Source organism: Lissotriton helveticus, chromosome 3_1 (genome assembly GCF_964261635.1).
Source record: "Lissotriton helveticus chromosome 3_1, aLisHel1.1, whole genome shotgun sequence".
NCBI lineage: Eukaryota > Metazoa > Chordata > Amphibia > Caudata > Salamandridae > Lissotriton > Lissotriton helveticus.
This window is the reverse complement of record NC_136061.1, coordinates 2,103,671,326-2,103,688,060: the sequence shown is the minus strand read 5'-3', so window position 1 is coordinate 2,103,688,060 and position 16,735 is coordinate 2,103,671,326. Positions and strand designations below refer to the sequence as shown.

The window sequence follows — 16,735 nt, the reverse complement described above, 5'->3', positions numbered from 1 at the left end:
TTTAGTCACCTTTGGCTAGTCAGGATTTAATGTATAGAAAACCGTTTTCAAATGTACAAGAAAAGATGTGGAGCATCCTTGGAGGAAGGCACTGTGCACAAGTCTGGTAGCTTTGTTAACAGGACACCGCAAGTTTATATTTGGACCACTTCTTTGGCATCAGTTCACCTTTAGGTGATGGGTGTTCAAAACAATTTGGACCATGACTATTTTTGGGAGACTTAGCAGCTGGGAATCAAACTCCCTAAAATACTCCTCTTTGCACCAAGGGTTGCTGGGAAATTGAACAAAAGGCAGACTTATTCACACAATTGCAATGAGCTGGGTATGATATGTGGCTAGAGGATATACAGTACAACTATGGATTTGCCACACCTGACATACTGTTCACCATCGGACTGTACTAATTGCAGATTTTAACAAATATTTAGATTTGTTTTAGCCCAAACATTAATAAAATAAAGAATAAAAAGTTAATGAAAATGCTGCACATGAAATGCAATAGAACTACAGACTACAGAAGTTAGTTGGTCGCCCTTGCCCGATGATTCAGGCTGCACTCGAGCATTAAAGAGGTGGAACATTTTTGCCAGATGGTGCTCATATACGTAGACCAGTCTCAGCTGTGAACAAAAGCCTCACTTATTTGAATGCAATTTCAGGATTCAATTATATGATTTCTTAGACAGGCACATGCTTTCTTCACCAGTTTATGCAAATGCAAGTTAACGTTACAGTTTTTTCAGTGCACAAAGAGGTAACCATAGGTTTAGAACAATAACAATATGTATCTCTAAAAGAATTGATGTTTTGCCTCACATACGGTCTGCTATTGAATGGATTACTGAAGTGCGCAATATCATTTGTTGAGAATTGCTTCCAGATGCAGGACAGCAAGTACGCATAAGAGCCCTTGAAGACGTACATAGGTATCTTTCCAGGCGATTGAAAGATTGTACATGCTCCACGCAAATTATTTTTATTCTTGGAGGCAGAAAGGACAAGTGCTAATAAAATTGCATGCCCATGCTTCTGCGCAACACAAACCATTCATTATATAATGAATATAACATTTTTAATAGCATCTGTTACATTTGAAATGCTTATTCTTAAAGCAGTCTCACCATTTTATACAGCTTTATCATCTCTTTTGGATAATTGACTCAAACATAACACCATAATCATAGCCACAAATTTTGACTATAAAATGAATAATAAGCCACATAGTTTGCCTTACCTTGCTCATAAATTGATAAACCTGCAAAATGTTGTCATGTACTATTCCATAATTTTAGGACATCTGATCAAAGCACATAATGTATCATACTATTTGGCAACTTTATTACAAAGAAAAGGAACTGACAAAGCTACATAGAACTACAAAAGCCTAGTTTTTGACTGTAGCCAAACAGGTACCTGACTCCACAGGCAGATTATTGTTCGAGTTCCTGGTTATTTGAAGGGGCCCTACTATACTACACTACAAAACAGTTTAAAGCCCTATCACAGCAGAGAAGGTAGAGGGACCATCTCATTTTGTGTTTATTTTTACCTTCCCTACATTTCATGAATGCAAACAAACTATTTGGGAGTCTTCGCTCTAAAATGACATGAGATTTATTGATTCTAGTTACTGGGTCATACAGTATGCACGTTCAAAACATACACCACCTCCTCCTGTAAGTTTTGACTTCTCCAAGAAGCTACCATTGAAAAATAAAGTTTACAAAGAGAATATCTAGGTTTTACAATTGGAATGCCTAAGAATTTAAGACGCTAAGTTTAAACACCATTATCCACCAACAACCCCTGAGAAAAAAACTTAAATTTCCACCATCAGAATGAGAACGAAAGCCGAAATAGTTGATGCTGTAGGCAGGTGCTGGAAAGAAGCGTACATTGTTAGGCTTAACCTTTATACAAAGAAGTTGTGAGTGACAGGGTTATGATACTATTAGGTATAGTTCAATATTCTTGTTCTACTAATTTATATGGATTCCGTAAAGTAAAGAAGGATTCCAGAGGTTCCATAAAGTTCATGGGTATTAAAATGGATTCCTGAAGAATTTAGAGGAATCTAGAGGAGCCCCCGTAGAGGTACTGGTAATGTTTATCCAGAAAGATGTGAAGTATTTTAAGCCGTTCATCACTGTGCCCAGGTGTGAGGAGATCAACGGAGTGAAATGTGATAGGAAAATCTATTATGATGAGTAGGCACGGTCATCGACTGACTGAAAAAAGGAGAATTGTGTCACTATTCATCAAATAATGGAGTAGGATGTGTTACTACAACTTACAGGTGAGGCTGGCTGAGACAAAAAGAAATCATGAAACCAGCCTGATATGAATAGGATTCCTAAGTAGGTATGTGTGATCAAGCGATTTGTCCAGCCAAGAAAATTTGTGTCGTTTTGAGGTTGAGCTTAACACATTAAATTATAACTTTCATGCTAATGTGCTGCACCAAATCAGCACATCACCAGCAAATCTTAACTAATATAGAAAGTGTTTATTACCAGAGTAAGAAAGGTGAATTACCTTAAGAGAGTATTTTCGTCTTTCCTCTGCCATGCGTTTGTTCTCCTGCTCCACCTCCTTCAGTCTAAGCTCTTCAGCCTCCTTCTCTTGAACTGTCACACGATCCTTCCTGTAAGTAGCATATTAATAAAACATAAACGCTTATACAATTGTATAATATTTATTGTATCCTATAAAAGTGGGTACGAATATATTTGTACAAGCAGAAACACAAGTCAAGAAAGCACCTTTTTGATGGGTTTGTTCAAAGTGCAACAGACATTTCAAAATGAGAAATATCTTGGTAAAGAAGTTCCGTTTGTCCTTCTACATGGAAAAGGCGATATCCACAGTGGGCCCTCATTGTCCTTAGATTAGCAGAGAGAAGTGAAGTGAGAGCTAGTAATCATTTGGGTCAGTAAGGCAACAGCCTGTGATGGATATTTTGCTCAGGATCCTCACAATCTCCACTTACTGTATACATCTACACCTCGATCCTTAGCGTAGTTTTACAGTTAAGGGCAATCTATAGAGGCATATTAGGAGCACTAAAACCTGGTTTAAATAGAAATTTAAAATGTTCTTTTTCTTGTCATTCTCCACATCCAAACAAGTACACTCCTCCTTCCCACTCTGAAGACTATCTAGGCCACTTCAATTATTTCTCATGCCTTGCTAACCATTTTCTCCATTACTTCTCTTACCAACATTTGCTACAGCAAGTCTGCATGAATTAGAGCCATATAACCATAAAGTCATCTCAAAATAACCAAGATATATTTTCAATAATTTAAGATTTTAGCATTTCATGGGTGCAACAATGCAACCACTACCAAAAGGGACCACGCTCAGTGCATGAGCTATAAAAACACTGTGAAGATAGCAATGTTGAGAAACTACTGCAGCTTTACTTGAAATAAATGAAGGAACTGCCAGGACCCCTCTCATAGCATCACAGGGAGGGTTTAACACACAATGCCCTGGTGCATCTGTTCTCCAGGGCAATCAGTAGGTAAAGACAATAATTTGGGAGGAAGGAACAATAACCTTTGTAGCGCATTAATGAGAGGGAGCAAAAAGGCAACTGCTTTTTTTGGAATCACTCGTTTACTAGCTCAATTCCACTCATTGTTGTCCTGATTTATCTTACAACTTCACAGTCTGCTCTCATCATCTCCTTGTGAGGACTGTAGGTAGAGCTCATGTATTTCATAGTGTATACCTTATAAACAAGCATTGGCAAATGAAGTAGTTCTGGGTCCAGTGTGCTAATGCAAACAATGCTGACAGATTGAAGTCTGACCAAGGAGAGGGAGCACCAGCCGGAGCAGACAAAGAGGGCTATACTTGTAAAACAGGCTGACTGACAGGCTAGGCTGTTATGCATCTCAAAGCAAACAATCTAGTGGAGGCGGAAGGATACCCCTAAATTGCCAATAGCATTAGGTGAGATGAATGGTCCGCTTAATGAGCCAAGACATGATTGACAGAGTTTTAGGGCAAAGGCTGGTCAAAGAAAGAAAATAGTTGAAAGAGGGGCCAAAAGTCTACTATGTATATATTGTTAGCAATCCGACAGCTGCACTGACAAAACCGAGACCAAAAAACACACATAACTGTGTGACAGAGAACAGAATCAAACAGATTAGGATAATTAATTTAAAGTGTGTCAAAACAGTATTGAAAAAGGGCACGTTAATTGTGAGCAGTCGCTTTCCCGACTAGCACACTATCTCTGGCAATAGATATTTTTTATAGCACACTAAATGCGACACCATTAAGATGGGGGCATCCTGACTTGGAGTAGGTTGAAATGTTAGTGGCACACTTGAGACAGCAAGGCCAATAGTCCATTCTGAAAAAGTCGAACTAAACATTAGCCATGTAAGAATCTATTGCTTTCCCACACATAGAATAACTATGACGGTTAGACAGCTATAGAGCTAAACGTTTTTAAGGGGCAGTGAAGACTAGCTCCCCATTAAAGGAAACATACCACTTATACACAAAGGAGCACTAGAAGGCGTGTAAAGCACGAGGCACAGCTGCCAAGACTCTGTTCCACTTCTCACTGAAAGTGGGTTCACTCCGTTCCCCATTCTGTGCTTTTAGCCCCACAACAAGCTGAATACTCCAGTTTTTCTACCAAAATCTAGGTGGGCATTAAGGGAGGAAGATAAATGGATGTGCTTTCCTTCAGGCAACTAGAGAGAATCAAACACAAAATCGAAAGTTAGCCAAGGTATCCTGTCCATCAGGATACAAAGCACGTCACATCTTCTGATTTCCCCATAACACACAATATATCTAATAAAGCGCTTGCCAGCTTAAGGAATCTGGCCTACTAACTGTATAGAGGTGCTAAGACAATTAAATCTATTATTTTTTTATCTATTATTTTTGGTCATGGAAGGGATGTGGAGAGTCAGGGTTAGAAATGAAGATAGAGATTATTTAGTCTTGCTTTACATGAAAAAAATCCCGAATTCTTTTATTGGCATATGTACTGACGTAGTCTATTTTCTTCAAATGTTCTGCTCTGGATTCTGCTACTTTTGGTATTGCCAATAAGGCACAAGAGGACTTGCGGGTTGAAAGAGTCCAAGGCCATCCAGTAAACAGCATATGTATTACTATCGCAAAAATAAGCATCTGCTTTAACAGAGCAAACTTATTATATAGGACAAGTGTTTATTTGATCAACTGCTTTACTTTCAGAGCACTTTGATTTTTCAAGCTAATCCTCAGTGCGTGACAACACTAAAGTTCCCCTGCTCTAATGGGCTGTAAAAATACTTCTTGAGAATGGGTTTAATAAAGTGTTTTACTGTGATGCATATTATGACACGATCCAAAATCTACAAATATGCGTTTATTGCACATTTAATCATGCTAAAATATTTGTATAATGTATTCAAGTACTTATTTATCCATTTAAAAAAAAAAAGACATGGTAAAAATTTAGTTTTGGTTTATGAACTATTTCCTTTACCTGAAGCACAACATTTACGTATTTCCCTAACAAAGTTTCTCTATATCTCTTCTTATGACTGCAAGCCAGCCAACTATAATTTGTAATATTCCAATTTTTTAATAGGACTGTGCTACCTTGAACGTATGTCAATGGCCTTTTAGAGATTCTAATCTTTTATTGCTTTACCCAACCCTATATCCCCTATTCACAACACATTTTAATGGTGTATTGCCAAACTGCAAGCCTACATCTGTTGGTTTCAAATAGCAGTTTCAAGACTGGAGTAGAGAGTAAATGGTAAAAAAAAAGAAGCAAAAGGAGGCCGACCTTCATGGGGGCCGTGCCATTACCCCATTCCAAATAAATTTATATCTTTAAAAAACAAACCAGCTATTTATGCTTGAAGAAGCAGCAATTCCATCATTAGGTTGATTGGAGAGGAACACACACAAGATGATGGACGGGATGTTGCACATTGGCAAAACGATCACCCCCAGTCACAGATCTGGGTTTAATCCATCGTTATTTTTCTCACCACGCCACCCCAGTTCAGACATGACCGTATGCAAATCAGTCTTGACCCTGTGCCTCATGGGAACAGTCCAGTACTAGGTACTCTGTATGTCCCTAGTAAATGGTATCCCTGGTACATAGTGCCTGAGGTACTAAAGAGGGTACCCAAGGTCAGAAGCACGAATTGTGCCACCCATCACCAAGCCCATGCAAGGCTGCAATTGCATGCTGTGTCTTGTTATGTAGAAATTAGCCCTTTCTGACATGGTCACCCCCACTTTTTGCCTGGTAACGGATGGAATTTCGACAGGAAGTGCACTAGATTCCTGCCAACCAGGTTCCAACAAGTGCCAAAGCTCTTTCCTAAAATTGTACAATTTTTTCCCTATTGGCAAAACCTTAAGCACCCTCTGTAAGTCCCTAGTAAATGGTACCCCTGGTACCTAGGGCCTAAGATACTAAAGAGGTCAGGTAAACTAGCCACCTCCAGGCTAGTACCATCCCTAAGGTAGACCCACTGAGGTGAACACAATTTTAAATAAGTAGCCATCTTTGTGATGGCATAGTAAGGAATTCTGGGACAGGTTATGCCCACTTCCCATAGGAAGGGGTCATATAGGGGGCATGGTGACCCAAAGGGTCAGTAGCCCAGTGGCTCTCCCATAACCACTCCCCTAACACCCCAAAATTCATTATTTATGGGAGTCCCTAGCACCAGAGAAGCAGGTCCTGATGGCCTACGAAGAAGGACACGAAGAGCCGCAGATGACTGAAAACAGCACCTGACTTGGCACCAGTCCAGCTGAGCTGTCTGCCGTTCTCCGTCTAAAATACGCCATAGATGTCTCATCCTGCAGCTGTGGGCCTCCAAAACCTGGGATGATTGCCTGCCTTCAATAAAATCTAAGACCTTCTGAAAAACAGAGGAACTGTTCCTTGCATCCTGCAGAAACTCCAAAAGAAAAGACTTTGAAGACTCCGGAACCGCCAATACCAGACACCCAAAGCCACCACTGCACCCATCTCTCCCAGCCCAATTCGAAGTGCGTCAACGGGTGTCATCAAGGTCCCCGAGCTCTCAAGGGCCCAATTCCATTGTGGTTTCACCCCTCGTGGACCCACAGGCGCTGTCTGCAGCCTCTGCACCCAAGCTCCCTCTACAACAACTACTCCTAGTAAGAAAATCTAATGCCTAAAGCCAACTCTGCATCCGTCGCCCCCGGGCCGTGGAGCAGATGACCAAGGATGTTCCTACGCCCCAGAGCATCAAAAGGCCGGAGCCCCCCTGTTGGTTCAGCACGAATTGCTTTCCAGCCAGAACATGTCGCCTCTTTTTGCAGTGACCAATCTCCATTGAAAAACACTGGGCTCCTGACACTGTTTTGCACTTGCACCCGGCCACTTTCATGCTGCTGGTGGTGAGCCTTAGACCTTGCCCACCCCCCAACTTAACTCCTGAATATTGGTCCTGAAAGTCGCTGAACTTTGCAATACTTGTTCTTCCTTCCATAGGATAACATTGCCAAACTCAAAAATTGCACTTTTTTTAATTGAAAAGAATGTCATATTTTAAAACGTACATACCTGAACTATTTCTCTCCGATGCCTAACTATATATCAAGATACTTGCTATTTGTAGGTTTTGCCAACAAGCGCTGTGCTTGGGAAATCTATTGTATTTAATATACATTTTAAAAGGGGCTTACATCCCGCCTCCTTGCTTTTCATTGGTTCCTGTGCTTGCCACTTACTTTCCCCGCATTTCTATTGCCAGTAGAATCCTGCACTTACCAATGCTTGTTCCTCGTGCTTCTCTCATCAGTTTCCCATCACCAAAGTAATGTTTCCATTCGTGTTTCCAGAACTATTTTCTTTGCCATCAAGCTATAATTCCCCTTCCTCGATCGCTCTTGCACTGGTTTTTCTTTCTATCACTTCTATTTCATTCGTTTTCAGCACTTTTACATAATCACTCACCTGGCTGCAGCATTTCAAGCGTGCATTTCGGCTCAGACACAGGCAATCTTCTGTTGTAATTTTTTCTATCTCCCCCATCCCGCCAGTCTTTCTTGCGATTACCTTTTTCTTATAAATTCTTTCTGTTTCCGTTTTTAATATCTTATTGCTTTCCTTTTTCGTGTGCTTCCTTATTTCTCTTAAGCATTCTTTCTTTGCTGTTCTATTTTTCTTGTACATTCCTGTTTCTCAACTCTTTAATAATAGTTCACTTTCCTCTGTCATGCTCTCACTCCCAGCTGCCCTCTTCTCTACATATGTTACAACTAAACCAGCATGTTTTCCCTTTCTCTAGTCTTTTCTTCCACTCTGCCCTCTCTTTCTCACGTTCTCATTCACTGTCACTGATCACCTTCTATCTCTCCCCTTCTTCCATCTCCTGCTGAGACTTATAGCCGGCTCCCCAGCTCCAAGGTCGGCAGTTCTAGCCCTTAAGCCACAACCAAGGTCCTGCCCCTTCTCTTATTTACATTCGAGTTCGTGGCTTGTTGAATACCGCCGGGAACTGGCCCTACACAGTCTTTGCACTGTACACCAAAGCAGATGTTGAACAAAAAGCACAAACCAAAACCAATTTAAAAGAATGACTGTGTGTGCAAATGACACAAAGCCGTAGACAGTGCATTTAAAAAAATAAGAGTAAGAAGTTGCACATATTAAAGCAGCAAATACATGTGGTTGGTGTATTACAGCCAAAGTCGATGACGGGACCACTGATGAATTTATTAACACAAAAGGCACATACGGTGACTGTGCAGTTGGTGACTCTGATAAACAAAACAACATTACCCTGGATTCACAGATGGAAGCGGTATCCCGTGACCCAGCTTGCACAAAGCCTTTAGATTTCCAGCCAGCTGATCTGAACTCTGGCTGTGCTGGTTTTCTCAATGGGCATATTTGAACAAGGAAGAACTTAGACCGGTAGGGTTTTACCCTAGTTCGCCCCCAACTTTCCTGTAAAGTTATCTGCCATTTCAGAGTGAGTGCAAATGAAAAATCTACATCAATCACCATGCATTCAGGCACTTACCAACCTTCCCCACACCTCTTATAATTAATTCCAGAGGTGAAACCTAATGCATTTACCAATGATTGTTATACATGGGTGTGGCATTCTTCTTGAGTCGTGGGTGTCTTTTATTGATCATTGTGTGCATATGCAGATATCTTGAACTCCTCTCAGTTAAGCCGAAGGCTGCTTGACCAACATGGTATTGCTAGAGCAAGCCCCTGTCCACTTATAGGGGAACCCTGGACTCATTACAAAGTATATCAGGTTACTGTTATATCACAAAGAGCCTGCTTCCTACTTTAACCGTGCTGAACGATTTTGCTATTATTTTTATGTGGTTTTAAATATGGACAGACCAATATCACACATACTTGCGGATGAAGAACTGGCTTAAGTCGCGGCTCTGCTTCATCTTTCACTGTCAGTGTATTCTTCATACTCCGATTCCGACTCAGACTCTTCCCCAGAACGTCCTTCATCCTCCACTTCCATAATCCTCCATCTCCTCATTCTTCCGCTCCTTGAGCTCGCTGGCGCATCATGACACGCCTCCGCTCAATTTCCACTAAGTAGGAAAAGTCAGAATGATTCACCTCTGAAAATCTCTAAATTAGATGAGCTGGCCCAAAGCACCAACATGCCCTTTAGAAATGTATTTTGTTATTTCTGAGGCCTGTCAGCAGAACTTTAGCCCATTTCACTATGTTATGAAGTTAAATAATAATGCAGATAAGCGCCATCGTTGACAGACACCAAGTATCCTAGAATCCAATGTACAAATGAGCAGAGCTGAATTCTTACATACATAATTGACTTCAGAGCTCTGTGTCTCAAATAAGCAAGATACCACCGCCTGCTGTGCAGAACAAGGGTGGATGTACTTTTACCAAATTCATAGCAGCACCATTACGTTACCACTAAGTGTTTTTACTTGAATCATGTAATACACACCTCATCATCAATCTCTTCTTCCTCCTCCTCACTACTATCCTCTCTTTCCACATGCCACTCCTCTTTTTCAGACTCAGATTCGCTTTCACCCACAACTTCGGGTTCCACAATTTTTCGATGCCGTGCCAATCTAAACACAAAAAGAAGCTCAATTGAAAACATATAACATTTTAGAACCTGGATATATATTATATGAGAGAGAGAGAGCGAGAAAGAGAGATACAGAGAGAGAGAGAGAGAGAGAAAGAGAGACAGAGAGAGAGAGACAGAAAGAGACAGAAAGAGAAAGAGAGAGAGAGAGAAAAAAAGAAAAAGAGAAAAAGAGAAAGAAACAGAAAGAGAAAGAGAGAGAAAGAGAGAGAGCTCTCTCTTTTGGAATTACAAAAGATTTTCAAAGTCAAGAGTCATTCGAAATTGAGGAAAAGAATACAAGCAAGAGACTGTAACTACATATCAGCAAAGAGGTTTTTATACTAGAAACTAGGTACACATCTGGAAATCCTCCACTAAACGCTCACCTTTTGTTTAAAAACTCCTTTGTAACGAGTGTCAAGTTCTATTGGAATGGTACTCTACTACAGCATTTTCAATGAGGCATGAACTAGCTTTGATCACACATTTGATTTGTTGCATACGGTAAGTGGAGTACCTCTGTTTGCTTGCTTGAAAAAAAAGAAATAGGGCTTTTACTGAAAACAGTAATTCTGTTGAGAGTAAAGGTGTGAGAACTCCAATTCCGTGTCTGAATATAGCACTGCACACTATGTTGTATTGGCAACACTGGAATATATGGGCCAAAACTTGGAGATAAGAAAAGAGGAGTAGGGAAATCACATCCCAATAATTCACAAAAACTCTACCTCAAAGGGGACTGTAGAAAAGACGCAGAAAACAATACTTGAGTGTAGTGCAGAAGTTATATTACACGTTCTAAACGTAGTGCTGAAATGCATTGCGACAAAGAAACTCAAAATATTAATAACACCTTTCTACCTTTGTGCTGTATTGTTGTGTCCAAAAGTCACAGGAAATTAAACATAATAAATACAAATGAAGTTGCAAGCCCATCTGCGCCTGAACTGTGCCCAGTGCCAGGAACTATGGTTCGATCACCACCTAGCGATACTCAGCAGCACTTCTTAGGGTCCTAGACCCTGGACGCTGTTCCACCAATTGCTGCCGCTTCTCACACCATGGTAGCTTACACCTGCACCCACTGCCGGTTCTCCAGCAGCCACCCACCCCCCTCGCCCGCCCCCAAGCAAATACTACAATGAATACATCAAATGCACAACATCCACAGAGAACGCCACCCCAATCATGGGACACCTGCACTTCAAGCTGCAAATGTCTGAAAACTTCACCCTGAACAAAACCCTTGCCTACTGACCACAAGCCATCTTTACCAACCTCATCACAAACTTCGTCACTCTGTTCACCATCGACTCCAGACATTCTCCTCAGTGACCTGAACTTTCACCGGGAAGACCGAAACAACCCCTGCTCCACTGCACTCCTCGAACACTGTGCAGACTCCCTTGCACCCATCAAACCCAAACACCATAGTAAATCAAACAAGCAGGCCAGCTGGTACACAGAAGACCTCCGAAAAACCAACAGATTCTGTAAATAGCTAGTAAGGAAATGGACAGCCAGCTACGATACCATCAGGAGAACTACTTACAAGACTGTACTGAGACGCTATCACCAGCAAGTAAGTCACCAAGAAAAAAAGCACTAGTGGACCGCATCAAAGGAAGCTCCAACAGTTGCAAGGAGATCTTGACCCTCAAGGATTTCACCTTAGCCTCAGCCACTGTCAACAGCATTGCTGCCTCCCGACACATCTGCAACAACCTATCCAACTTCTTCCACAGCAAGTTGCAAACATCTACAGCAACTTTGCACACCAACCCAAACCCAGAGAACTCATTGCTAACCTACCCAGCACTAACCGATACAGCTACCTGACCAAATAGATAATACTCACCAGAAATGACAGCAGCAATCATGCGGACCATCCACTCAAGGGCCCCAGTGGGCTCATGCCCCCACCACATCTACAGCCTAGGAACAGCGCCACCCTGACCTACATCATTAACAGCTCCACGTCTGTCACTTTCCCAGATGAACGGAAACTTGAATAAATCAACAACCTCCGTAAAAAGCCCATAGCCGACCCAAATCAACCTCGGACCCATCTCCCTGCTCCCCTTTCCAGCCAAAGCAATTGAGAAGGCCATCAACAAGTAACTCACATTGAACTTCACCATCTTCTAAACATCACTTATTCAGTATTCAGAAAGAACTACAGCACTGAAACAGCACCCATCGCGGCCAACAACGGCATTCAAATCATCTAGGAAAAGAAATAGCGGCCATCATCCTGCTTGACCGGTCCACGGCCTCCCATAACACCCTCATCAGAAGACTCCACAAGAATGGCATACAAGGATCCGCTCTAAAATAGATCTGTTACTTCCTCACAGGAAGAACCCAAAGAGTCAGGCTGTCACTCTTCACATCCGAGATGAAGAAACGGATATGGGGAGTCCCAACAGGGATCGTCACTCAGTCCCACACTTTATCAAAAAACATGACACCGCTTGCCAACATCAAGATCATACACAATCACTATCATCTCCTATGCCGATGAAACCCAACTCATCCTCTCCCTGACGGACAAGACAACCACCACTAGAACCAACTTTACCAACTGCATGATCATTGTAGCAGACTGGATGTGAACAAAATGCTTGAAGCTCAACTCCGACAAGACGAAGTACTGGTCTACAGCAACAAGAGCGCCCTATGGTACCCCCTCCGCCCCCGGTGGCTGTTGAAGCTAGGACCCATTGGCCGCGCAAGAAATCTAGGGAGCATCCTAGACCACAAGCTCAAATTGCCGGCTCAAGTCGACGCAGCGTGTCCCTCTGCTTCCACATCCTATGCATGCTGTGAAAGATCTTCAAATGGTTGCCTCGGAATACCAGATGAACCTCCACGCAAGCTCATATCACCAGCAGGATGGACTACGGCATCCCTCTCTACGCCGGAATCTCCAAATAACTCATGCACAAATTCCAAAACACGGAGAACACCATCACAAGACTCATACTCTACCTTCCACGCTTCACCCACATCACACTGTAACACAGTAAGCTTCACTGGGCTTCCCTTTCACAAGCACATCCAATTCAAACTTCTCATGCACACATACAAAGCCCTACTCAACACAGAACCAGAATACCTGAACAGCCACATACACTTCGATCAATCCACCAGACACTATGCTCTTCCTAACTCTTGCATACTCTCCGCATCTGCAAAACCAGAGGTCACTCATTCTCCTACATCGCACTCAAGACATGGAATGACTTCCCTCAAGACATCAGAGCCGCCTCCTCACTTTTTGAATTCTGTGCTTCTTATAAGCAACTACGGGACCACACACCTACGCACCTGCCTGGCTACCCTAGAGTGATTATTGTGCTATACAAATCAACATACCATAACACAGTCCCTAAAAATGCGACTCGATAAGTAGATTGGAACGTCCTAGGAAACACAGTCTAGCTCTGCAATCAGAGAGGAACATATACATTTCCTGAGATGATTTTCAATAGTTCACATCACAGTGGTGTAGATCCCTCCCTTTTATAAGTAGCAAAAGCAGCCTGATAACCACAGAAAATTACCTTTCTTCCACATCTTCATTCAGACGGTTCTGTAATCGTCTCAGACGGGGGTCGCTGGTGCTCTCCTCTTGCTGCTCCTCAGGCTCAACTTCCTGCTCTTTTCCCTTTTTGATGAACTGAAACTCCTCATCCTCTTCATCAGAGGATTCCATAGGAGCATAGTCGGGCCTTTTACCAGAGACATAACGCTTCACCTTCACCTTTTCCATCGAGATTTCACCTAGAAACAGGGAGCAAATGTCATTGTTACATTCAACAGTCAGACATTGCTCCATGATACCTACAGTGCTTGTAGGGTCTAGTTGTGAATTAATAACAACAGCCAGTCAACTTTTACTCTAAACAGTGTTAGATGAGCAGTCATTTTAATTGAGATGTATAAAGTTTTGAGATGCACTTTACAAATGCTGAATTTTTTCACCAAAAGAACCGCACCATCAGAGACAGACTGGTACACAGTACCAGCACAACAAATGTGACAAACTAAGAGTACACTAGGGGAACTACCCCATGTCACAGGGCATTTCCCATGCTGGAATTGTTCAATGTGCCCACTCACAATTCACACCAAAACAATTGACCTGGGACTGATACACCATGGGAACAAAGAGTACAAACCAATTGCAACAGTAATAACGCCATCTATATGATTACTTGCCCATGCAACCTGAAGTATATTGGAATGACCACCAGGAATGTAAAACTACACATCAGTGATCACAGACGCAACATCAGATGTAAAAGAGTCACAACCAAGCTCACTGCCCACTTCCTAGAGATGCAAACACAGATATTGACCTCAGATGGACAATCATTGAAAAATTACCACAGGTAATTGGGATACACAAGAGACTCCTCACCATGGAACACTGTCTACAGATACATAGAGAAGGACTCAATGACGATATCCCTTGGAACCAGCTGAACAATTTATATTAAAGAGTGTTTTCAGACCACAGCTGTCTTAGACAAGCATTACAACATGGCACTCTACCCAACTGGCTGTATTCCAATCTATCACATACAGAATAATATCCACTTGATACTCTGCAAACATTACAACTGACATATTGAAACTTCACACGTTTGCCTCTCTTGCCCCGTTTCTGTACTTACTCAGGCAGCACCTTCAGTGCCCTACATTTACCCGATATCTTAATAACGGGCTGTTCACCACCACAAGCTGTTAATGTGCACACGCCTTTTTTTTTTTAGATATGTGCACTTTGCTTTTAAATATACCCCATTTTTCTGTAAACCAGCTTAGTGATCGTTCCTCTTATATTAGGCAAATGACATAATTTCCTTTTTTTCACACTACACATGCCTAAATAAGGCAACCCATGGTGCAATGATAAATGGAATATTGAACTACATTACCCAAAGTGCATCTCATATGGGATCTACGTCTGTGTTTCAACTAATATGATCTCATGTAGCACGAGTAATAATCTCACATGTGCACGCTAACATTGACGCCCCTCCTTCTCTTGGGAGCGTCCATTCTGCTGCATCTGCTATACAAATCATTACTACTGCCCTTGATAATGTGATGCATTGAACGAGCATCACACATATGACGTTTGCGCTCGTTCCATCGGGCGGGGCCTCACACGGAAGCCTTGTGTTTCCATATACAATGAGGAACGTCCAGACTTCGGTCCTGGACGAGCCCCCGCGCTACAACCAATGTTCATCTTCCACGTCAGGGCAGGCGGGGCAACACACGGAAACACCATTCCAGATCTCGATAATGGCACGATACTTAAACAGAGCACCAGATCCTTTACTGCTACTGCAAGAATGGGATCTGAACTGGCAGTAGGTTCTATGCAGGGACAGGAGCTTTGATGAAGTAAGTTATCTTGCTCTTCGTGGCGGAGGATACTGCTGGATGCTTACTTTAACGGAGCCTTGCATCCATGCACCTTTAATTTTTTTTTATTCTGGCATTTCCCCCTTTTTCTATACCTAGAATGTGGCTACAAGGCTTCCCTCAAATGCCCCTGTGGAAGCAGATGCCCCTTTTAAAATTGGGTGGGTGACTATCACCCCAAACACGAAATTGTATATTATAAATCTTGACAATACATACTTTTTACACGAGAGAGTTTGGATGCTCGTGTAAGTGTGAGCAACCCTACATTGAGGGCGTTTTTTTTGCGTATGAGACCATATGTGTGAATTCACGTTCAATTAACTCACCTTGACTTACAATTGAACGTAAACAGTTTTTAAAGCAAATGCATCTGGTTTGGTATCACTGGGATCACTGAACAAAGTGCTATTCTATCTTTATTGTCACAATTGGCATTTGGTTGCCTGGGGACTTCACTGTTAAGTATCTCTGCAACAGTATGTTAACCTCTGGCTTTACAGCATAAATTACAGCATGTACTTTTCTACCATGTTTTTGTTGCAGGTAATTCCGTCATAATGCGGCGGCAAGTATAGGCCTTTCTCTAATCCTTTCACATGCAAATTGCATGCACACGTTATTCACGTCTTCGGGGGAAGTGACTTCATCACTAACCACCCTGACGAAAACCCCGGACCTCACGCAGGCTGTTAGGAAAGGGCTGAAACATGTTGGTGTTTTAGGGGAACATCCTTTAGCCCTACATACTATTTTCATACTTACCTCCCACCCCACGAATAAAGGATACCTTTGGAGTGGGTGAGGATTTTTATCTTTAAAGCATAAGTGCTCCCTGAAATGTGGTAGAGCCCACCCCTACCTTAAGGAGTTGGGGTGAACCCAATGATGAAACTTGTCACTACTAGAGTGGTGAGGGTTACATAAAGAAAACGGTCTTATTCTCGTCCCAATGGGTGTGTTGCCACCAGGCGTACTGACCACCCCGTTTTGTCACTGTGTTTCAGAAGGAGCCATCCTGGTTCCAGAGGGAATACTTTTGTGTTTTTGAGAAGGTAAAGTACTACCTGATGAGAGCCTTGCTTTCAGAAAATGGAAAGGACTATTTGATTGAGGAAGAAGGAAAACAGTAATACTGGGCACCTGAAATGAGTTGAATTAAACAAGTAAGGTCC

General features: G+C 42.1%; 1 protein-coding gene across 1 annotated transcript in view; it reads right to left on the bottom strand.

The window, feature by feature from the left end:
- MFAP1 (microfibril associated protein 1) overlaps nucleotides 1–16,735 on the bottom strand; it is a 30,681-nt gene that overhangs the window by 8,042 nt on the left and 5,904 nt on the right. The window contains 8 exon segments of the mRNA XM_078683276.1: nucleotides 2,539–2,647; nucleotides 9,407–9,417; nucleotides 9,419–9,448; nucleotides 9,450–9,530; nucleotides 9,532–9,555; nucleotides 9,557–9,599; nucleotides 9,988–10,116; nucleotides 13,685–13,904. Of these exon segments, the coding sequence (XP_078539402.1) occupies nucleotides 2,539–2,647; nucleotides 9,407–9,417; nucleotides 9,419–9,448; nucleotides 9,450–9,530; nucleotides 9,532–9,555; nucleotides 9,557–9,599; nucleotides 9,988–10,116; nucleotides 13,685–13,904 (647 nt within the window).